Genomic DNA, 24,807 nt, shown 5'->3' on the forward strand with positions numbered 1-24,807 from the left:
AGGGGGTGGGAAGGGAGAGGGGCGGGGGGAAAAGAGATGGGGGGGAAGGGGGAGGGAAGCTGAACGGGCCCGGCCCGGCCGGGCCCAAGACTTCGGGCAGGGCCCGTCCCCAGCACCAGATTTACAGGTAGGTGGCGTTGGGTCGGGTCGGGGATAGCGTGGGTCGGGGGGGTGGTGGGAGGGAGGTCGGTTCGGTTCGGGGGGAGGGAGGGGGAGGGAGGTCAGGTCGGAGGGAGGTCAGGTCGGAGGGAGGTCAGGTCGGATCCAGTCCGGGGGCGGGATGGAGGGGTGGGGGGAAGCGGGAGTCGGGTCTGTGTTGGTGTCGGGTCCGGTCCAGAGGCGGGGGGGGGAATCGGGAGTCGGGTTGGTGTCGGGTCTGGTCCGGAGGCAGGGGGGCGGGGGGAAGCGGAAGTCAGGTCGGGTCCAGTCTGGGGGGGTTCGGGTCCGGTCCGGGGGCGGGGGGGGGAGGTGTGGGAGTCGGGTCGGGGTCGGATCCGGTCCGGAGGTGGGGGGGGGGAACGGGAGTTGGGTCGGGTCCAGTCCGGGGGGTCGGGTCAGGTCCAGGGGCGGGGGGGGGGTGGGGGGGAGGAGCGGGAGTTGGGTCTGGTCCGGGGGCAGGGGGGGTGGGGAGCGGGAGTCGGATCGGGTCCGGTCCGGCAGCGGGGGGCGGGGTTGGGGAGAGCGGGAAGCGGGAGTCGGGTCGGGTCCGGTCCGGAGGCGGGAAGCGGGAGTTGAGTCGGATCGGGAGGAAGCAGGAGCTGGGCGTGGGAGGAGCCTTATTCACGCAGCCCCGGTGAGGCCATTGGGCCAGGGCTAGGGGCTGCGTGCTTCGGCCCCTCCCACACAGTTTTGGGTGCCTGGAGCTACTGCACATGCGCGCCCACTGTAGCGCGCATGTGCAGAGGTCCCGGCACTGTTTTCAGTGCAGGGACCTGGCTCCGCCCCCTACTGCTTGTGCTGCGCTGCGCCGAGCTGCAAATGACCTGCAGGGAGCTGGAGAATCTGGAGGCTTTTTTTAGGCGCACTTTGTGGCGCGAAAAACAGGCGTCCAGGTTGGGACTGCGCCGTTCTAGGCGCGGCTCGAAACTTGGGCTCTCTAACTTACAGATTTATTTTTACGCATATTCAATGCCAACTGTAGAACATTGAGTGCAGTGAATAACCAAATAGATAAATAACTCATGATTCTGCTCACAAAAAACTTTAAATCCTCTTGGGTAGTAGTGACATTGTACACTATGCTTTTATAAGGCTTATTAAAATCATGGAATACTTAGGAACAGGTAAAGGCCATTTGGCTCAAGACATCTTCCCATATCGCTCAGTCCCTTCCTTCTCCAGAAACTGTTGTATTTTGAAATCATTTATGGAGTTTGCTTCAATTCCCTCCCTTGGTGACATTTTTTTTAATTGTCAGAATGTGGATGGCACTGATAAGGCTGCTTTATTGCCCATCCCTAGTTGCCCTGAGAAAGTGGTAGTGGAGTACAGATTTAAATCCACCACTCTGCTGAATTCTTGATTTCACCTATCTGGTGGTGGGGAGGGAAGGGAGAAGTGTATGCCAAGCACTTTTCCACTAGGAGTGAAAGGAAATTGGTCGCAGAATTAATCCAGATGATATTGTACTTCTAACACTGACGACTGCATAGCAACATTGGAGGAAGATTGCGAGCAGATTATGGGGCCGAAATTCACTTCCGCAAGAAAGCTGGTGCACCTACCCTTTTTTGAAAGTTTTTTCTGCTAGGATCGTCGAGGAAGCCTCTCCGTTGATTTTGAGCACTTAGGTTTTTTTTTGACGTTGGACCAGAAGTCAGTCATAGTGGGGGCGGGAGATCGACTGAAAGGTAAGTTGAGGGGCTGAATTTGGGTCGGGACCGGGACTCTGTCGCGGTCAATCACTGGTGGAGTAGTGGTGATGTCCCGGAAAAAATAATTACATGGCGGCCACGGCAGTGGACCTTCCACTTGAAGGGCCACCACACTGCCGGGCCGCACACACTCCGGGGGCACCGCGCGGCAGGGCATCGATTTTTTTTTAGCTAAATTTTGCTCTGTGTCTTTTTCAGGTGAGGGAGAGCTGTGGTGCGCATTCTGATGACACGCTTGCGGCGTCATCAGCATTGGGGCAGAATCAGGTCCAGGCCGAAAAATCCCCGACCTGAATTTGGGCGGGTCGGCCAGCTGACCACAAAACGGCGACCACGTGATTCTGCCGCATCGCCACCGCAAACAGGCAATAACGGGTCTTTCTGAGACACTGAATTTCGGTCCCTATGTTTCTGCCCTTGCCTGCAATTTGTGTATGGCTGAAGGAGAAAATTAATTAAAGTCTTTGGGGGGGTTATTTTTTTGAAATGACAAAAACAAGTGCCAACTGGGTGCTGTATTAACAAGACATACCTTTCTGAAAGTCAGATTTTAATATGCAATTTTGGGCCTATTTGCTGATTACCATAATTTGAACTTGCTTGGAGCTGCTAAAACAGACACCTGCAGGTGTGGCACTCAACTGCTGATTAGAAGCAATTTTCATGGAGCAGTATATGTGGGCTTCAATAAATTCATGGCTGATCATTCCTTCAGTACCCCTTTCCTGCTTTCTCTCCATACCCCTTGATCCCCTTAACTGTAAGAGCCATATCTAACTCCCTCTTGAATATATCCAGTGAACTGGCATCAACAACTCTCTGCGGCAGGGAATTCCACAGGTTAACAACTCTCTGAGTGAAGAAGTTTCTCCTCATCTCAGTCCTAACTGGCCTACCCCTTATCCCCTGTGTCCCCTGGTTCTGGACTTCCCCAACATCGGGAACACTCTTCCCGCATCTAACCTGTCCAGTCCCGTCTGAATCTTATATGTTTCTATGAGATCCCCTCTCATCCTTCTAAACTCCAGTGAATAAAGGCTCAGTTGATCCAGTCTCTCCTCATATGACAGCCCAGCCATCCCTGGAATCAGTCTGGTGAACCTTCGCTGCACTCCCTCAATAGCAGGTTTCAGGATGACTCAGGGACCAAGGGAGAGTGCGCACATTTTCTCCGATGTGGCACTGGAGGTCTTGGTGGAGGAGGTCCAGAGGAGGAGGGATATCCTGTACCCACAGAGAGGAAGGATGCCACGATGCCCTCCTCACTTTCCTGTCCCTCTCTCCTGCAGCAGCTGGTGCTGCTCTGCCTGGCCTCATATCTTCCTCCCATTCCTCCTGCAGACCAAGGGGAACCCCTAGCAAGATACCAATGACCAAGCATGCCCTTTCTCCTGGTGACTCCTATAAGGTATCCAATAAGGTGAAGTAGCACAATGCTTACTCTTTTTAGGTGAAGTCCTCAGAAAATTTCCAGAATAAATGTCGATATAATGCTGGTGAAGTCTTGACAAAGTGTCCCAGAAAGTTTCATGATGTGTTTCAAAAGGCCTCTTCAAGCAACCAACAGCAAGAGAATAATAAAAAGTGCATATGCATTTAAGTAGCATTCAAAATCCTCAGCAACAACTTGTTTACTCCTATTCAGCTGGTTGCTGTTCGGAGAGGGTGTTGGGTCAAGCACTATTCAATAAAATGCCGTGTAGCCCTTTTAATGAACGCTAGCAGGTAATTAAAGTGACAATCAGCCCCTTAACAATCATCTGGGTGACTTAAACTCCTTTCTCAAATGGTGCCTTGCGCTCAGTGGGGGCTAAACCGGTGTTTCTGCTCAAGACCCCATCTTGGCCACCTCGGAGGCTCTTTAGCGCCTAAAGCAACCAGCAAAAATCACCCTATTAATTTTTTTTTAATCCTTCTAGTTTTAGGTGTTTTTTATTTTGCTTCATTTTCATTTCAGTTTACAAGCTGTAGCATTAATATCATGTGTTAAAAGTTTCTATTTTTTAATTATTGTATTGTCTTGACCATTTCCATTCTATATTGTTACTACAGAAATTAACTACAGTCCGAATAAGGAAGGACAATATGAGAACAGGGAATAAGCCAGTAAACATGAAAAAAGCCAGAGTCCTTCAGATCATTCCCTGTAAGTGATTTAACATATAAAATTAATGAACTACTTTTCATCATTTATACAACAACAACAACTTGTATTTATATAGCGCCTTTAACGTAGTGAAATGTCCCAAGGCACTTCACAGGAGAATTATGAGACAAAAACATTTGACACCGAGTCATATAAGGAGAAATTAGAGCAGGTGACCAAAAGCTTGGTCAAAGAGGTAGGTTTTAAGGAGTGACTTAAAGGAGGAAAGAGAGGCAAAGAGGTTTAGGCAGGGAATTCCAGAGCTTAGGGCCTTGGCAACAGAAGGTACAGCCACCAATGGTCGAGCGATTATAATCAGGGATGCTTAAGTGGGCAGAATTAGAGGAGCGCAGACATCTTGGGGGTTGTGCGGTTGCTGGAGATTATAGAGATAGGGAGGGGCGAGGCCATGGAGGGATTTGAAAACAAGGATGCGAATTTTGAAATCGAGGCGTTGCTTAACCGGGAGCTAATGTAGGTCAGCGAGCACAGGGGTGATGGGTGAACGGGTCTTGGTGCAAGTTAGGACACGGGCAGCTGAGTTTTGGATCACCTCAAGTTTACACAGGGTGGACTGTGGGAGGCCAGCCAGGAGTGGGTTGGAATAGCCAAGTCTAGAGGTAATGAAGGCATGGATGAGAGTTTCAGCAGTGGATGGGCTGAGTCAAGGCAGAGACGGGGGTGAAAATAGGCAGTCTTAGTTATGCTGCGGATATGTGGATATTTTTTCAACTTCCACATATATTGAAATCATCGCCATTATCCATCAGGAGAAAGTCACCTAGGGACACTTTCCTTCAAAGTTACCTCATAAGTTCCCACTGTTACTTCAGTTCCCGTTTGTGACCACACTGTCAGAGGGAGGCAGCAAGCAAAGCAAGGCGCTTTCACCAAAGGGAGAGTGGGAAAGTACCAATGAATTCTACCAAGGCCGTTTGCATTGCTCATCCCAGAGAGAGTTAGAAAGTGGCATTGCTGGAGACTTTGGAACAATTTTCCTGCCTGCTGTCTCACCTAAGGACTGGCATGGGGCAAGGGAAATAAATAAAACAAGGAATATAACTCAAAGCAGTACCACCGGTTTAAACTTAAGACTTTTTGCAATTGATTGTGTTTACATTGAAATGTATTTTCCTAATATGAATGAAACGATTAAGTGCTCGAAGAGCTGCTAAACTGTGTTTCCATGCTGCTAGATACTGTGGAAGTGATCGTAGGGATTGGTTGGGTGCGAAGGGGGCCCATGCTGTTCGGCCATGCATTAAATTATCATCTGTGTAATATTGCCCTTTGAGAATATGGCTTAAGATTGTAAAAAATCAGCTCAAACTCATTTCTACTAATTTTATTTTTAAGTAGGTGAATACACAGTGGAATAGCACATTATGTACACACTTGAATAGGAGTTAGCTTTAAATTGGTGGCACTCTTTATATTAATATGGAGAAATCTGAGGTACTTATCCCTTTGCATGTACTGTCAGTGCCTTGGTACAGATTTCTCCTGCGTATTAGTACAGGTAAGTGTGTGTGTCCCTGCTGAATTAAGGAAGCATGCCTCATCAATGCAATTTTAATCGTTGATTGACGGGATCTAATTTCTAACCTATCCAGATCTAAAGTTCATACCCACCTTTATAAACCTGGTATTTCACTGTTCCACTTGGTGCATCCCTTTTATTGGATAACAGCACATACTTTTTTCTTGCATTATTCTTAGTACAGCAAATAGGATTAAAAATATAATAATTTTCTCTTCCCAAAAGAACGAGCACCATTAAAGAGCTAAGATTAGACTCCTTGCTCCTCCCCACCTGGTATGTTCCCCCCTTATAGTCGGCCAAAGAACTAGAACTATTTTCATTATATTTATTACCTTGTGGAGCACAGTCTCTCTTTGACATGTATTTCTGTCAAACTGTTAACAAGACAAACTCAATTGGTATTAGGCTGAATGTAATTTATTTTATATTTTTAAGATGATTTCAACAGAGTCGTTCTGCCCAGGAAAAGGGGGCAAGAATTCTCAGACTATATCAATGCTTCATACATAGATGTAAGTATACTTACCATGGTTTTATTTTTTGGTGTTTACATGTATTCTTATCATAAGTCCCAAAAATATGACTAGTTTGCTTGGTTCAGGAATTTCATAAACTTCAGGTAAAAATGGCCCAGGAATTTCATAAACTTCAGGTAATATGTCTTGTAGCTCAATTGCCCATCCAATTGTCAATTCAATGGACTAAAACAGAATAAAATCACATTTTAAAACATAGTGATTAAACTTGTAAAATATTCTATAGTCTCTATGTGAAACTTGGCAGCAAGCAGCTTACATTTAGTGAGCTGCGCTTTCAAAAGTGAATAGTTGTTTCACAGCTTATAGTTGCAACATGATTTTGTATACAAATGCTTGGACCAGGAATTCTACACGATGGGGGTAATGAAGAGACAGTTTACTATCTTATAATTTTGTGCTTGGCTCAGGTTTTTGTCTTTACCTCGAGTTGACTATCATGTGTATGATGTCAGCTCAGTGATTATTTTCAGAAAGAAACGGTCTCAGTCTTATTTCAGTAACATGCCGCAAAGTCTTGCTAATGGAAATGAAATAGCTGAAAATTAACCCTGTTTAGCAGCAATGCTAATGTACTAAAATGTAGCTCAGTAATCACATAAGAAATAGGAGCAGGAGTAGCCAATTCGGCCCCTTGAGCCTGCTCCGCCATTCAATAAGATCATGACTGACCTGCTACCACAACTCCACTTTCCTGCACTATCCAATTATCCCTTGATTCCCTTAATATCCAAAAATCTATCGATCTCTGCCTTGAATATAACTCAACAACTGAGCTTCCCCAGCCCTCTGGGGTGGAGAATTCCAAAGATTCACCACCCTCTGAATGAAGAAATTTCTCCTCCATCTCAGTCTTATTCTGAGACTGTGACCTCTGGTTCTAGACTCCCCAGCCAGGGGAAACATCCTCCCTGCGTCTAGCCTATCAAACCCTGTAAGAATTTTGTATATTTCAATGAGATCACCTCTCATTCTTCTAAACTCTGGAGAATATCGGCCTAGTCTGCTCAATCTCTCCTCACAGGACAATCCCTCCATCCCAAGATCAGTCGAGTGAACTTTTGTTGCACTCCCTCTATAGCAAGTATACCTATCCTTGGGTAAGGAGACCAAAACTGTACACAATACTCCAGCTGTGATCTCACCAGGGCCTATATAATTGCAGTAAGACATCTTTACTCGTATACTCAAATCCTTTTGTAATAAAGGCCACCATACCATTTACTTTCCTAATTACTTGCTGTATCGGCATAGTTGCATACGTGCCTTTGATTGTCACTGAACATCTTTATTACAGGGTTATCGGCTGAAGGATTATTTTGTTGCTACTCAAGGTCCTGTTCCTCATACAGTCGAGGATTTTTGGAGAATGGTTTGGGATTGCAAGTCCCACACCATCGTGATGCTCACGGAACTCAGAGAACGAGAGCAGGTATATCATAGAATCACACTTAACGCCTCAGGCACACGTAGATTTAAGTATTTTCAGTGCAAACAATAACAACTCATCGCCTCTGCCTCCCCAAACATTACATGTCAGAAAATGTGTCTGTCTTGATCTATCAGCACTCAAAAGATATATTAGAATAAATAGTCAGGAAGAGGCAGAACAATTTTTAAATGTTTTCAAATGTTGATTTAGTAAATAAGCCATGCAATTTAATCATTTATAATGAAAAAATATTATGGATTAATATGAAAAAATTTCCAAAACATTAATAGAAGTGGAAATACCACATTTAGCTTATTTGTATGCCAATCATGTGTTCACCAATAACTTGCATAAAAATAGGACACATTCCTGTGCTGTGTCTAAAATCAGCACTTAATAGGATGGTTCAGCACGTTACCAAGCTACAGTCATGATTGGGGGATAATAAGTCCCTCTGCCCAGTTTCCGTGAGTTAAAATTGAGCAGCTCTTGCCTGCTCCAATATCACTCCGGGGCGATTTTAACCCCGAGCAGTTGAGGCGGACGCCTCCTTAATATATGCTAATTAAAGTGGAGTGTTCAGATAGGACCCCAAGGCAATTTAAAAAACCTATTGGCCAGAGCGACTGCCAGTGACACCGACCACTGAAACCTGCCGGACACCCAGCGGAGTCCCCAAAAATAAAAACTTTTCAATGTGGGTACCAACATTCCCCGCCCAAATTGTCTGAGTGCCGATGGGCGGCTTCCGGTCTGCCTGATCCTCGCCTGCCAGCAGATGGCCAGCTACCTCTTTATGCTGCTTCGAGCAGTCAGCAGGCCGGCAGGATGTTAATGAGGCACAGCCGTTAAAATCTGCCAGGCATCCCACAGAGACTCTCGGGCACGAATTTCAGTGTCTCTCTCTGTGTACACTGTTAATAGTAGCCAAAATTTAAAATGTGCTACCGCTTCCTAACGTGATAAAGCAACTTTTTATCGAGGAGTTCTGCTATGATTTAAAAACAATGCTGTAACTTGTGCATTCTTCCTGCAGGAAAAATGTTCCCAGTATTGGCCATCAGAGGGCTCTGTGACATATGGAGCCTACACAATAGAAATGAAGAATGAACATATTTCTGATGCTTTCAGTGTCAGAGACCTCACTCTCACAAACACTGCTGTATGTATTACTTCAGATTGTATTGTAATTAGATGAATATTTCTAGAATAATAAGTTATAAATGATGGACAGTTATTTTATTTTCAAACTAATGACACATCATCCCATGGGGCCGAAATTTACCTCCATCCACTCCTGAAGTGTTTTTCTCGCCGCGTCGGATGAGGTCACCTCTTTCGGTAAATTCAGCTCTTTGTCGGTTTTTTTTAAGCGGACCGGAAGTTCGTCATAATGGGGGTGGAAGTGGGGTGGTAAGTACTCCCGAGGGGAGGAAGTGGAGGCGGATGAAGTCTCCGCCGCTGTCAGTCAACAGCAGAGAGGAGATGACGTCATTATGCGTGTGCGTCACCACGTCTCTCCCCTTCAATTAAATGACTTCGGCATTTTGAAACTTCAGTCTACTTGGGCGCCAGGGAGGGTTTCGGCCGGGTCAGCGGTCTGGCACCCAAGAGGGGGTGTCAGGCTGCCTGTTGCCGGTCTGGCCGAACCCGGAGGCATAATTGTTGGCCCGACCTGACAAAAAAAAAAACATGGCAGCCGCAGCAGTGCGCCTTCCCCTCGAAGGGCCACCCCACTGCCATGGCTCACAGATTGAAAGCAAGATGCACCAACAGAAAAAGCAGTCGGGGGCAGCGTGCGGCGGGTTAAAGATTTTTGGAGCTAAATTTCGCGGGAGGTGCGATGGAGGTGTGGGAGATCGGCAGTGCACCCTTTAATGACACACTTAGCATGGTTGGCAGCAGCGGGTCGCAAGTGGGGACCGCCAGAAAAATCCCCGAGCTAAATTTCGCTGGCAGCGGCCATTGGACTGGAAGTCGGCAGCCGCTCAACTCCGCTGCCTGGCCGCCGCTTTCTGGCGGTAAGAGGCCTTTTTGGGGAGCTGAATTTCGGCCCCCATATCTCTTGGTAATATGGTGGAGATGGGTGTTTCAGTAGTATAAACAGCAAAGTATTTCCCTCCCAGTCAGAAAGCCCAGGGTCTGCCCCAGTGATGCCTGTTACTAGGTGAGTTTTGTCAGGTTACACACAAGCTGTTTCATTTTGAGGGGACTAACATTGTTTCTTGTCCTGCTTGATTTCTGATGATCATGTAATACTGAGGATAAAACCTTTAAAATAAAGAAAGGACTTGCATTTATATAGCCCCTTACTTACCACATCTCTCAGAAAACTCTCAAAGCACTTCACTTTTGAAGTGCAGTGACTCTTATGTAGACAACAATAGAATCCATTCTGCACACATCATGTTCTCACATGCAGCAATGAGATGACTAACCAGTTGTGATATATTCACAGAGCACAGCACACACAGCTTCCGAACATGGCAGGCAGATCTCTCGCAAGTCTCCGGAAATCTGCCGAGTTCTGTTTATTATTAACCCTGCACTTGCAGTACACAATACGTCCGCATCCACAGTGTGGAGCTACAAACATTACAAGCTTACAGACATTACCCTTCTCCCTCCTTAATGAAGAAGCCATCATAACAAACATCATACATAACTTTCATGTTTATACATAACACAGGATATAAACTTTTTTTTTCCATATTTACAAATTTAACTTTACCACTTGTTTTCTGTTTCGAAGAGGATATCGTCGCTCTTGAACAGAACCTTCCAAACATGGTCTCGAATCTAAACTCATTCGAGGTTCATCCTGAGGAACATTTTCCTCCATAGAATTTCCTTGATTTTCATTTGAAGTCACTCTAACTTCAGGCTCTTTGTTTTCCTGACTCGGACTCAGACTTTCATTTTCATTCTCTCCTGGATTTGTTTGGTATAACCACTCTTGCACCCCACATGATACAATCTTTCCCGACTGATAATTCATTCCTACGAATGAAGAATGGATGTGTATCTTTGTCTGTTACCTGGCTTGGCCATCCATTTGCAATATACTCATACACCTTTAACATCACGTGGTCACGTTTGGTTGCTCTACCAATCTCTTCAGCTATGACTGGCAGTTCATCAATGCATGAAAAATAAAACACTTCTTCCCTATCGGGTGTAACTTGTGATGGGGAAGGCAATCTAGACATTGCATCAGCATTACTGTGATCAGCTGATCATCTGTATTCAATATCATATGTATATGCTGACAAAATCAAAGCCCATCTCTGCATTCGGGCTGCAGCTAATGTTGGAACTGGGGACTTTGGATGGAGGATTGCTGTTAGGGGCTTATGGTCTGTAACGATGGTAAACTTACGACCATACAAGTATTTGTGAAACTTCTTGACCCCCAAAATTAATGCCAAAGCTTCCCTTTCAATTTGCATATAATTACTCTCACTGGCACTGAGAGTGCGTGAAGCAAAAGCAATTGGTCTCTCCTCCCCACTACTTAATACATGAGAGATTACTGCCCAACTCCATACGGAGAGGCATCACATGCTAGCTTAATCTCCTTAGATATGTCACAGTGAACTAACATGGTGCTCTCTACCAATTTGCTTTTACACTCCTTGAATGCTGTATCGCATTCTTTTGACCACTTCCAATGGATCTGTTTTTTCAAAAGTTCATTCAGTGGATGTAATACTGTAGCCAAATTTGGTATAAACTTCCCATAATAGTTCAAAAGACCCAAGAATGAACGAAGTTCAGTGACATTCCTGGGAGTGGGTGCATTTCTAATTGCATCCAATTTTTCCATGGTTGGATGTAAACCATCTTTGTCTACTCTGTACCCGAAGTACTCCACTGACTTTTTAAATAACTCACACTTACGAGCAGACACTCGTACTCTGTGCTTCTCTAGCCGTTTGAGGACTTCATTGAATATGTTGTTATGAATTTGCCTATTTGGTGCTGAAATTAGTATGTCATCTAAATAACATACTACCCCTTCAATACCTTGCAAAATCTGGTTCATCACCCCTTAGAATATGGCAAAGGTGGAAGACACTCCAAACGGTAGCCTATTAAATTGATACAGGCCTAGATGAGTATTTATAGTCAAACATGACTTGGACTCCTCATCTAGTTCAAGCTGTAAGTCGGCATTCGTAAGATACAGTTTTGAGAAGATCTGACCACCTGTCAGTGTTGTGAACAAATCTTCTATATTTGACAATGTATTGGGGACACTACCCTCTAGAACCTGGTTTACGGTTACTTTATAATCACCACACAATCTTACCTTACCATCAGACTTAGGTAAAACAACAATGGGTGTAGCCCAATTACATTGATCTATCTTACATGTAATGTTCTCAGTCTCTAGTCTTTTGAGTTCTTGCTCAACTTTCTCCTTGAGTGCATATGGTACGGAACGTGGCTTGTAGTAAACCGATCTAGCGTCCTTCTGTACCCTGACACTCGCCTTGAAGCCTTGGATCGGACTGCCCATTTCGCAGAACACCTTCGGATACTTCTTGATAACCTCATCCGTTGATGAAAATCTCGCTTCCACACAGAAAATCTTACTCCAATCCAGCTTCAGTGAACTCAACCAATTTCTTCCTAGTAAAGCAGTCTTGTCTCCTTTCACTATTATTAGAGGCAAGTTCTGAAATTGATCTTTATATTTCACCGGTACGGTGATACGATCGACCACAGGAATTTTCTCTCCCGAGTAGCCTCGCAGCTCTATCTTGGATTTCTCCAGTTGGAAATCACGCAGTTTGTCCCGATATAGTGACTCCGATACTACACTCACGGATGCACCCGTGTCAATTTCCATTGGTATCTTCAATCCCGCAACATCTATGTGGATTTTGATGCTTTCCGAATCGCTGTCCGTTAACCTCGTGCTCCTGATGATGTGTAACTCTAACATCTCCTCGTCCTGTTGTTGTTCTTCCGTGCTATGTAGTCTCTTGGGATTTCTACTCATAGCTTTGAATGCTGGACTCATAACTTTGGAAGCTGGTTTACCCTTCAGTCGGCATGCCTTCGCCAGATGCCCAGTCTTTCTGCAGAAGAAACACTCTGCCTTCACGTATGGTCAACTTTGAGCAATGTGTTGTCCCAGGCACCTATAGCACGACTTTGACGCTCTGGTAGAATTTCCAGTTTCTGAGACTTTCGGCCATGGCCGTCTTTTACTTTGAACCTGCAGGTGATTTACCGCGGTTGACTGACGACCGTAATCATTATTTAAATCTCGGGAATATTGTTCGGCCATGCTCATTGACCTCGCTGTCTGACAAGCAATCTCAAAAGTCAAGTCATCCGTCGTCATTAACTTCCTTCTGATCGCATCATTTTTCACCCCACAAACAAAACGATCCCGTAATGCTCGGTTTTGAAAGTTTCCAAAATTACAGTGCATCGCTAGCTTTTTTAATGCTACAATGTAATCACTGATACTTTCATCCGCCTTTTGATTCTGAATCCCGAAACGATAGCTTTCAGCAATGTCTAACGGTTTGGGGTTATAGTGCTGCTCCAGCTTCGTTAAAATCTCTTTAAGCATTGTGTCCTTTGGCTCGTCAGGCACAAGCAAATTTACAAGGGTTTCGTACAAAGCCGGATGCACCTCCAATAAGAAGATCACTTTCTTACGTTCCAACACAGCCCGGTTCTGGACTGTATTGGCTGGAACTTCGATTATGTTATTTTCAGTGAAATACATTTCTAGCCGATCCACATACACTTTGAAACATTCCTGGTCGTGTCTATATTCTCCCAAATGTCCCAATAAACCTGCCATTTTAAACTCTAGCTGTTCACACCGCGTGCTATATTTAACCTTGGATTGTTGTAGCTTTTTTCCAAAGACAGAAACTTCCAAAGTCTCTCTGTCGGCTGGCTGAATCCTTCACCAACAAAATTTGAGCTTTATATCATCCGAAAAATCCCATCTTCTGTCGCCAAATGTGATATATTCACAGAGCACAGCACACACAGATTCCTAACATGGCAGGCAGCTCTCTCGGAAGTCTCCGGAAATCTGCCTAGTTCTGTTTACCTTCACTTGCGGTCCACAATACATCCACATCCACAGTGTGGAGCTACAAACATTACAAGCTTGCAGATATTACACCAGTTAATCTGGTTTTGGTGGCTTTATTAGAAGGAGTAATGTTGCCTTGAACACTGAATAAAAACTCCCTGCTGTTACGAACATACGATCAGGTAAAGACCCTCTGGTCCATCCAGCATGCTCCACACAATTGTGATGCCTTGTGTATCACAATATATACACACCCATCCAATCCAAAACCATGTGATCTCCAGGGAGAGGTGAAAGACCAGAATAAAACACAGGCCAATTTAGTTGGAAAAAACTGGGAAATTCCTCCCTGACCCAGCTAGGCGATCGAAACTAGTCCAGGAGATAGAAACATAGAAACATAGAAAATAGGTGCAGGAGTAGGCCATTCGGCCCTTCGAGCCTGCACCACCATTCAATAAAATCATGGCTGATCATTTACCTCAGTACCCCTTTCCTGCTTTCTCTCCATACCCCTTGATCCCTTTAGCCATAAGGGCCATATCTAACTCCCTCTTGAATATACCCAATGAACTGGCATCAACAACTCTCTGCGGTAGGGAATTCCCTGGATTAACAACTCTCTGAGTGAAGAAGTTTCTCCTCATCTCTGTCCTAAATGGCTTACCCTTTATCCTTAGACTGTCTCCCCTGGTTCTGGACTTGCCCAACATCGGGAACATTCTTCCTGCATCTAATCTGTACAGTCCCGTCAGAATTTTATATGTTTCTATGAGATCCCCTCTCATCCTTCTAAACTCCAATGTATAAAGGCCCAGTCGATCCAGTCTCTCCTCATATGTCAGTCCAGCCATCCCGGGAATCAGTCTGGTGAACCTTCACTGCTCTCTCTCAAGAGCAAGAACGTCCTTCCTCAAATTAGGAAACCAAAACTGAACACAATATTCCAGGTGAGGCCTCACCAAGGCCCTGTACAACTGCAGTAAGACCGCCCTGCTCCGATACTCAAATTCCCTCGCTATGAAGACCAACATACCATTTGCCTTCTTCACCGCTTGCTGTACCTGTATGCCAACTTTCAATGACTGATGTACCATGACACCCAGGTCTCGTTGCACCTCCCTTTTTCCTAATCTGCCTCCATTCAGATAATATTGTGCCTTCGTGTTTTTGCCCCCAAAGTGGATAACCTCACATTTATCCACATTATCTGCCATGGATTTGCCCATTCACCTAACCTGTCCAAGTCACCTGCAGCCTCTTAGCGTGCTCCTCACAGCTCACACTGCCACCCATTTTGTATCACCTGCAAACTTGGAGATATTACACTCAATTCCTTCATCTAAATCATTAATGTATATTGTAAATAGCTGGGATCCCAGTACTGAGCCCTGCGGCATCCCACTAGTCACTGCCTGCCATTCTGAAAAGGACCCGTTTATCCCGACTCTCTGCTTCCTGTCTGCCAACCAGTTCTCTATCCACGTCAGTACATTATCCCCAATACCATGTGCTTTAATTTTGCACACCAATCTCTTGTATGAGACCTTGTCAAAAGCCTTTTGAAAGTCCAAATACACCACATCCACTGGTTCTCCCTTGTCCACTCTACTAGTTACATCCTCAAAAAATTCCAGAAGATTTCTCAAGCATGATTTCACTTTCATAAATCCATGCTGACTTGGACCGATCCTGTCACTGCTTTCCAAATGCACTGTTATTTCATCTTTAATAATTGATTCCAACATTTTCCCCACTACCGATGTCAGGCTAACTGGTCTATAATTACCCGTTTTCTCTCTCCCTCCTTTCTTAAAAAGTGGTGTTACATTAGCTACCCTCCAGTCCATACGAACTGATCCAGAGTCGATAGACTGTTGGAAAATGGTCACCAATGCATCCACTATTTCTAGGGCCACTTAAGTACTCTGGGATGCAGACTATCAGGCCCCGTGGATTTATCAGCCTTCAATCCCATCAATTTCCCGCCTAATAAGGATCTCCTTCCATTCCTCCTTCTCACTAGACCCTCGGTCCTCTAGAACTACTGGAAGATTATTTGTGCCTTCCTTCGTGAAGACAGAATCAAAGTATTTGTTCAACTGGTCTGCCATTTCTTTGTTCCCATTATAAATTCATCTGAATCTGACTGTAAGTGACCTATGTTTGTCTTCACTAATCTTTTTCTCTTCACATATCTATAGAAGCTTTTGCAGTCAGTTTTTATGTTCCCGGCAAGCTTCCTCTCATACTCTATTTCCCCCCTCCTAATTAAACCCTTTGTCCTCTTCTGCTGAATTCTAAATTTCTCCCAGTCATCAGGTTTGCTGCTTTTTCTGGCCAATTTATATGCCTCTTCCTTGGATTTAACACTACCCTTAATTTTTCTTGTTAGCCACGGTTGAGCCACATTCCCCATTTTATTTTTACTCCAGACAAGGATGTACATGTGATCTTTAAATGTTTGCCATTGCCTATCCACCGTCAACCCTTTAAGTATCATTCGCCAGTCTATTCTAGCCAATTCACGTCTCATACCATCGAAGTTACCTTTCCTTAAGTTCAGGACCCTAGTTTCTGAATTAACTGTGTCACTCTCCATCTTAATAAAGGATTCTACCATATTATGGTCACTCTTCCCCAAGGGTCCTCGCACAACAAGATTGCTAATTAGTCCTTTCTCATTACACATCACCCAGTCAAGGATGGCCAGCCCGCTAGTTGGTTCCTTGACATATTGGTCCAGAAAACCATCCCTAATATGTTCCAGGAAATCCTCCTCCACTGCATTGCTACCAGTTTGGTTAGCCCAATCTATATGTAGATTAAAGTCGCCCATGATAACTGCTGTACCTTTATTGCACGCATCCCTAATTTCTTGTTTGATGCTGTCCCCAACCTCACTACTACTGTTTGGTGGTCTGTACACAACGCCCATTAGCGTTTTCTGCCCTTTGGTATTCCGCAGCTCCACCCATACAGATTCCACATCATCCAAGCTACTGTTCTTCTTTACTGTTGCGTTAATTTCCTCTTCAACCAGAAACGCTACCCCACCTCCTTTTCCTTTCTGTCTATCCTTCCTGAATGTTGAATACCCCTGGATGTTGAGTTCCAAGCCTTGGTCACCCTGGAGCCATGTCTCTGTAATGCCAATTATATCATATTCATTAATTGATGCCTGTGCAGTTAATTTGTCTATTACGAATACTCCTCATATTGAGGCATAGAGCTTTCAGGCTTGTCTTTTTAACACAATTTGCTCTTTTAGAATTTTGCTGCAATATGGCCCTTTTTGATTTTTGCCTTGGGTTTCTCTGCCCTCCACTTTTATTTTTCTTCTTTCTATCTTTTGCTTCTGCCCCTATTTTACTTCCCTTTGTCTCCCTGCATACGTTCCCATCCCCCTGCCATATTAGTTTAACCCCTCCCCAACAGCACTCGCAAACATTTGTTCCGGTCCTGCCCAGGTGCAGACCGTCTGGTTTGTACTGGTCCCGCCTCCCCCAGAACCGGTTCCACTGTCCCAGAAATTTGAATCCTTCCCTTCTGCACCACTTCTCAAGCCACATTTTCATCTGAGTTACGCTACGATTCCTACTCTGACTAGCACGTGGCACTGGTTGCAATCCTGAGATTACTACCTTTGAGGTCCTACTTTTTAATTTAACTCTTAGCTCCCTACATTCAGCTTGTAGGACCTCATCCCGTTTTTTACCTATATCGTTGGTGCCTATATGCACCACGACAACTGGCTGTTCACCTTCCCCTTTCAAAATGTCCTGCACCCACTCCGAGACATTCTTGACCCTTGCACCAGGGAGGTAACATACCGTCCTGGAGTCTCAGTTGCGGCCGCAGAAACGTCTATTTATTCCCCTTACAATAGAATCCCCTACCACTATAGCTCTCCCTCTCTTTTTCCTGCCCTCCTGTGCAGCAGAGCCACCCACGGTGCCATGAACTTGGCTGCTGCTGCTCTCCCCTGATGAGTCAGCACCTTCAACAATACCCAAAGCGCTGTATCTGTTTTGCAGGGGGATGACTGCAGGGGACCCCTGCACTACCTTCCTTCCACTACTCTTCCTGTTGGTCACCCATCCTCTATCTGGCTGTGTACCCTTTACCTACAGTGTGGCCAACTCACTAAACGTGCTATTCATGACATCCTCAGCGTCGCGGATGCTCCAGAGTAAATCCACCCGCAGCTCCAGTGCCGCAATGCGGTCTGTCAGGTGCTGCAGACACCTGTTAGGATACACTTCACTCTGGCCCTGAATTCCTCGAGGTACCTACCTTTTGTAAGAGGTGATGTCTGCCCCAACCAGAAGCAAGCTCTCACTTCACGGAATTCAGTGAGTCGGCGTCCACCGTATGAGATGGCGCCTGTTCCAGAGGCCCACTATTCTCTGGGAAAAGAACCACCTCTTGACATCTAACCTAGATCTGGCCTTACACAACTTAAAATTGTGACCCCTAGTCATCCTGAACCTATTTAATTGGAACAATCTGTCAACTGGAACACAATCTATTCCCTTCATCATTTTTAATAAGATCACCCTTAAGTATTCGCTTCCCTAAAGTGTAGAGTCCCAACTCTTTGTACTTATCTTGATGAGCAAGATGCTTTATACTGGGAATTAGTCTAGTGGCCCTGCTCTGCACCCTTTCCAAAGCCTCTATATCGCCCACCATGTGAGGAGACCAAAACTGGACACAGTTATTGTTGTTTCAATAGTGTCATGGGATTTTTAACATCTGTCTGAACGATTAGAACAAATAGATGAGCCACCTCTGACGACACAGCATACCCACAGCATTGTACAGGGGTGTCAACCTAGATTATGTTGAAGAATTGAAATCCTGCTGCTCAATATTACTAATAAGTGCGTTAACAGATTCACGTGAAAAACCTGTCTACTGTTTTAAGGAAAGTATTTGCCCTTCATTAACATAATAGACAAAGGAATTTCATACAAACACATTCATGTGTTCATTGTTTTACTGCACATCAAACCATATTGATTTGGGTGACAAAAAAGTCTTTCATTTTGGAGATATTTTTCTGGAAAATAACAGTAATTTGTTCAGTCTTCCCAGGAGCAAAATGGCCACTATATTTGTAATATACACATTTTCCAGAATGTTCATGAAATTTTGACAAGCCAAAGAGAAAGTGCACTGCAAATTGGTTTAAATAAACATGTGAATAGTTAGTGAAACTGAATTTCATAGATAAAACTATCTTGAGTGATTGAAAGAAATAGCACATTTTTATAGATGCCAGCTTTCATTTAAGACTTCCAGCTAAATTTCTTTAAAGGATGTTGAGATGTTGTAGCACTGCAACAGCTACTGCTGTCTTTGTAATCTCTTCGTGCATCTTACATTAGCACCAATTACATCAATAAATATTATGATATGATATAATAAATATAATCCACTAAACTGATGCTTTCTTTTCATTGCACAGATCCGTTATCAAACATAGAAATTAAAGCACAAACAGGCCATTCGGCCCAATAGATCTATGCTGGAGTTTATCCTCCACACGAGCCTCTTCCCACATGAGCCTCATCTCACCCTATCAGAATATCCTTCAATTCCTTTCTCCCTCATGTACTTGTCTAGCTTCCCCTTAATAATTTATAAAACAGTTTTTCTAATAGGTATATTCAACAAGTCACAAAACTATTTATTGCACAAAGTATATGAGGACCTATGTTAATATATTATTGCGTGTTACCAAACAGGAATTATATTACACGTGAGGTTGACCATAAACTTAACATACAGCACAAAGGTGTCTGCAGTGGGGTATTTTATATTTCTAGGTTTTGTTAAGATATTATGCTGATGCAATGGATGGCCAATACTTTTAATTAAAAAAATAATATTGCAATTGAAATGCAGGAAAGCAAGAGCAGAACAGTTCGACAGTTCCACTTTCATGGCTGGCCTGAAATCGGCATTCCAGTCGAAGGTAAAGGGATGATAGACCTCATCGCGGCAGTCCAGAGACAGCAACAACAGTCCGGCAATCATCCAATCATAGTGCACTGCAGGTACTTCATGATGCAATATACAACCAATGCTAGCCGATGATACCAGCCTTTCTAATGCAGTCTTGACTCAGAAGGGCCGATTTTGCGAGTTTGTGCTGCTGGCTGGAAGCATCTATCAGGAAATCAGACGAGCTTAATGGGTAGAAAATAGTGTGCTGCACTGCTGCGATTTCCTGCTATGTGTGGCTGGAGGTTGAGGCTCCCTTTGTCAGCAGCACAAAGTCGGAGGTTCCTCCCCCTCCGGACAGTGAATGCTCTGTGTGGCACGGTACCAGGCCTTGCAGCCCAGCAGGGTTCCATTTTCAATTGCTGGCCAATTGGCTGATCCGAGTTGAAGTGGAACCATAGTTGGCCTCAGCAAAACTGGGCTCGGAAGCGGAGAACTTAATTGAGGTTTCCACTTCTCACTGAATGCAGGGATCGATGCTGAAAAGTGCACATCTGCAGATGATGTAAGGATAGGATTAGGCTGAGCAGTGATGCCCCTTCCATGATTGAATAACCCGTCGGCACTCATTATCTAGGCTTAGACATGAAGAATGACCATGAGGGCAAAGTTCTGGTGGGCTGCTGCTGCCTGTATAACCGTACTCCAGTATGAATCATGCCTTCGGGAGAAGAGGCTATAATTTCGTACCTGCAGCCCTGCAGTTGATTGCAATAGATTTTTGATACTTTAATTTTAAATTCACCTCCTCCCCCCAACCAAACATAGTAACATTGAACAACAGGGATAGATGGGCATAAATTGGGTGATATATTTTCATCATTTGCATATCTTTACAATACACCCTTTACACAGAATGGAATAACAGAACACAATTTGACTTTAATTGTTGAGGGGATAAGTAGTGATGTTGCATGTAGGCAACAAGAGCTAATTCTGCAAGAAATCTAGACATCGATTTCCATTATACTGCCCCCCAAATCAGTGCCAGTATTGGAATGGAGCTAAGATTGAAGGATTGGCAGAGGGATCAAAGTTTAGGTTTGGCCAACTTGGTACAACAGTCAAGCTCCCGTCCTCCAGTGCCATGTTGCTGTTCACATCAGACTCAAAACAGCAAAGCAATCTCAATTGGGAATTTAAAGGTTAAGTGAGTAAATTATTTGCAGTCAGTTTTGGCCGAGTCTTGATAGACAAAATTAGCATACCTCAAAGTGACTGTCGGGGGCCGGAGGGGTGGGGGTGGGGGGGGGGGGGTGCGGGGGCTGATGGTCATGACTCCCACTGGCTCCACCACTGGTCAATATGAAACCTGCTCGACAGGTAAGTTTACTTGGGGCTAGAATTGATTCAAAGTGCAGAAATTGTACACTGCACAATGTGTTGGATGGATTTCAGGAGATATTGGGTCTATTCTGACCTCCAATTGACAGCACAAGTATTGGAGTAAGCCACTGTTAATTTACTGTGGAGTTGTTCCCCCACGGGATTAATTTACTAAATGCTAGGATTGAGAATCAATTAGTACAAGACAAATGTGGACTCTAATATTGTGTAAAGCATTCTTTAATCCACTAAATCCATATTTTCCACTGGGTCAGCAGCAGGAAAAAACACTGTTAACACCCATTACTTATTCATTCTAGAAAATCGAGTGGCATTTAAAGTTTTACTGAGTCAAGTGGGAATACTTCCTCTCATGTTTGCTTTAAAAGGATTTAGCTTTCTCTAAATCACTTTGGTAGATGGCGAAATATGGCTACAAGCACAATAGTGTTGTAATTTTTATATTCTCCTCATTTCTGTGTGCATGTATAATTTCCTTTTCAACTGTCATCTTTTGTAAAAAAAAAATCTTTTAAACTTTTTTTTCACTTTGCACCGCATTCAAGTCAAACTATACAATGTTAAAGCCAATGACGTTTATCTTAAAGATATAATGCACAAATTCTCTAATCTGTCAAAAACTTGAACTCATAATTTGCATTGTTTTAGCTTGAGCCAGGGGAACGGAGGCCACGACTCCTGCTCCTCATGGTCCCACAAAGGAAAGATTCCCAATTAGCTTGCGGGGTCCCTTCATCCTCCCGACCTGCCTTCATCTAGTGGAAAAACCACGGCAACTTCCCTGCTGAGGCCACAGTTAAAATTCCATCTGGGTCTCATTTTGCATGAATGAATGAGGCTCCCACTAGGTGGGGGTGGCTTCAAATCCCTCCTTTATTTTGAACTATATAATGCTGACAGCTCCATGAAAGTAGTGGAGAAAGCAATTTCAGACGTGCTCGTTTGTCATAAACTTAATTTTCAAACTCTTAAAGGTGCTCAGCCCTCCCCCTCTCCCCGCCCCACAAACTCATCGAAATCTGAAGAACTGTTGGGGTCAAAACTTTAAAAAACGCTGTTTTTCCACCAAAGGTCACTTGGGCAGTTTTCCAATTGCTCTCTGAGTTTTGAAGCTGTGGAAGTTTAGTCCTTGCTGCTTTTAACATTAATCTTCTGACATTATACAGCAAACTAGAATGTGCATTATATTCATTAGATTATTCAAAACAAGATTAAGAAAAGTTGACAAGAACGATGTAGAATCCAATCAAGGTGGTTTACTATTTAAATGAGACATGAATCTATTATTTTGCAGTGCCGGTGCTGGCAGGACAGGTACATTTATTGCATTGAGTAACATCCTGGAGCGAGTGAAAGCTGAAGGCCTTCTAGATGTGTTCCAGACTGTTAAGAGCTTACGAATGCAACGACCACATATGGTGCAGACATTGGTATGACATTTTCAGTATTGGATTTCCGGAAGCATAAAAGAATTTGAGGCAAAACATAATGCTGATCGTTTAAAAAAATATAAAGATCATCAACGATATTTTAATTTCTTTAAGAAAGTGTTTTTCTTTTTCTTTGCAGGAGCAGTACGATTTCTGCTACAAGGTGGTACAAGATTTTCTAGACATACACTCCGATTATGCCAACTTCAAATAAATATGTTTGCCTTACAGATTTTTTTTACCTTTAAAATTGTTAGCTGACAGGCCAGTAAAGCATCTTTTGTACATTAAATTATCAAGAATTTATTTTGTATTTTGCTATGCACTTATTGTCTAGAAGAATATTACTAATAATTTGAAGATCTTTCCTTTATTGTCGTGTAACTGTGCTTTTGAAGTATTTAGGTTACAGTAATTGGGGAGTCATGCTTCTGTTAGGAGTCATTCGATATTTTTAACTGAATGAGTAAACAGAGTACATTTACTGTCTCTCTCGCACTCCTAAAAGAGCATTATTTAAACAGAAATCTTTTATATGTCATTATCAGTTACATTTTATTTTGAATCTTGAATGTACAGAAGATTGAATCCGATCTACTGAAAAAAATATTTTATTTGCTTTGTGAAAATACCATCAATGTTTGACCCCCTCAAAGTGTTACATAATGTGAATTTATACTGTGCATTGGAGTTTGCATTATTTTCAAAAGGTTGGGTGTGATGCATATATAATAGATATATTTTTATATGAAAAGTTTACAGTGTTATAATGTTAGTTGCATATCATGCGTTTTGACATTGTTTTGGCTTACTTAAAAAGTCTGTTCTTAAACATGTTTACTGACGATACACTGTTGTCCAGAAGTTACTCTTTTTATATATTTATTTTTTAAATGACTCCTGCTCCTCCGTGCCCCACAGAAATAACCTGGGCCACTGCCATCCAGGACTGCCCCACCCCCTCCACCTCCTTGCTGTCAGCTGGGACAGCCTAATATTGGCCAAACTTAATCTGGCGAGCTGCATTAAGACACCTGTTTGGCATCCCACATCACGCTGGTCTGATGCTGGGGCATCAAACGGGTGGCCAATCGGCATACTCCACCGATCAACCTCCCAAAATTTGAAATCCATCCCCTGGTCGTTATGGACCATTGTCACACCACCACTACACACAGAAGTTAGGGCAAGTTTTAAATAAATATAAAACTCTCTATAACCCATAGACTTCGTCAATTCATTAAAATGGTATTGCTGTAACTTTTGTTTTGTTAAAATATGCCCATTTTATCCACAGTTCCATACTTTCTTATAGAATGATAATCCTTCCCAGTAGAAAATGTGAAAAACGCAGCAAGTTGATGAGCATCTGAAAGAGGATGATTAACACTGGGTGTGACATTTCTTCAGAAATGTTTATATCTAATAAATAAAATAACTATTATGAGCAGTTTCAGTATTAAATGGGAGTTTATTGAACAGTCACAATCATTTTCAGTGTTAGGAAGGAGTGAAAGAATAATTTGGTGATATATTTATAGTCAATGAGAGATGCCAATTTAAAGAATGAGAAGCGCAATTGCCAATTATTTTGAATCAAGTCAAACGATAACTGATATGGGTAGTGCTGGATTTCATTTAGGTCCTGTGCCAATAAACTCAGGAAATAAGATGAAGATAAAATTGAAATGAAATGAAGATAATATTGAAATTAAATGAGGTATTCTGCTTTTTGTTGGACTGCCAGAACTGTGGACAAAATTCTGAACTACAGAAACAAAGCAAAATTTTAGAAAATTGAGAGAAAAAGTGAAGTTGTTTTTCACTGGTGCATTTCATCACCAAATTCTTCAGAGTGTCACTGGATCTCTTGTTGCCATCATAGAACATTACAGTATAGAGACAGGCCATATGATCCATGAGGTCTGTGCCGATGTTTCTTCACAGGAGCTACCAAGTCTAATTCCACTCTCATGCTCCTTCTCGCTCTTAAATATTCCTCTTTGCAAACAACTTTCTAATTCCCTTCTAAAAGAACTTATGGACTCTGCTTTAGAAACACTTTGTGACAGAAAATTCCACACCATCTGTGTAATTATTTTTCTCATGTCCCTTTCATTTTCCTAATTTGTCTCTAAATTCTTTTTTATCTTTGTGATTATCTTAAATGTGTCTCCTCTTGTTATCAACCACTGCAAACAACCAATATTTAACTTATAATTATTCATGATTTTAACCTTTTCAGCTCCAGCAATAGAAAAGCCCTAACTTCTCAAGTCTGTAACTCCTCACCCCTGGTAACATCCTAGTGAATCTACCCAATCCATTGCTTTTCCATCCTTCCTGTAATGGGATTTCCAAAGCTCAATGCAATACTCCAACTGCAGTATGGTTAAAGAGGGGATTTGAACTCTACC

General features: G+C 43.3%; 1 protein-coding gene across 4 annotated transcripts in view; it reads left to right on the plus strand.

Moving 5' to 3' along the window:
• Window positions 1–24,430, plus strand: part of ptprea (protein tyrosine phosphatase receptor type Ea) — a 346,493-nt gene extending 322,063 nt beyond the window's left edge. For all 4 annotated transcript variants that reach the window (XM_070876757.1, XM_070876759.1, XM_070876758.1 and 1 more), the window contains 7 exons: window positions 3,927–4,020; window positions 5,999–6,075; window positions 7,397–7,531; window positions 8,568–8,693; window positions 19,515–19,666; window positions 22,255–22,390; window positions 22,530–24,430. In XM_070876757.1, coding sequence (XP_070732858.1) covers window positions 3,927–4,020; window positions 5,999–6,075; window positions 7,397–7,531; window positions 8,568–8,693; window positions 19,515–19,666; window positions 22,255–22,390; window positions 22,530–22,604 — 795 coding nt within the window. In that variant the 3' untranslated portion in view covers window positions 22,605–24,430. The remainder of the gene's footprint in view (window positions 1–3,926; window positions 4,021–5,998; window positions 6,076–7,396; window positions 7,532–8,567; window positions 8,694–19,514; window positions 19,667–22,254; window positions 22,391–22,529) is intronic.
• The last annotated feature ends 377 nt before the right edge of the window (window positions 24,431–24,807 follow it).

Source organism: Pristiophorus japonicus, chromosome 3 (genome assembly GCF_044704955.1).
Source record: "Pristiophorus japonicus isolate sPriJap1 chromosome 3, sPriJap1.hap1, whole genome shotgun sequence".
NCBI classification, from domain to species: Eukaryota; Metazoa; Chordata; class Chondrichthyes; family Pristiophoridae; genus Pristiophorus; species Pristiophorus japonicus.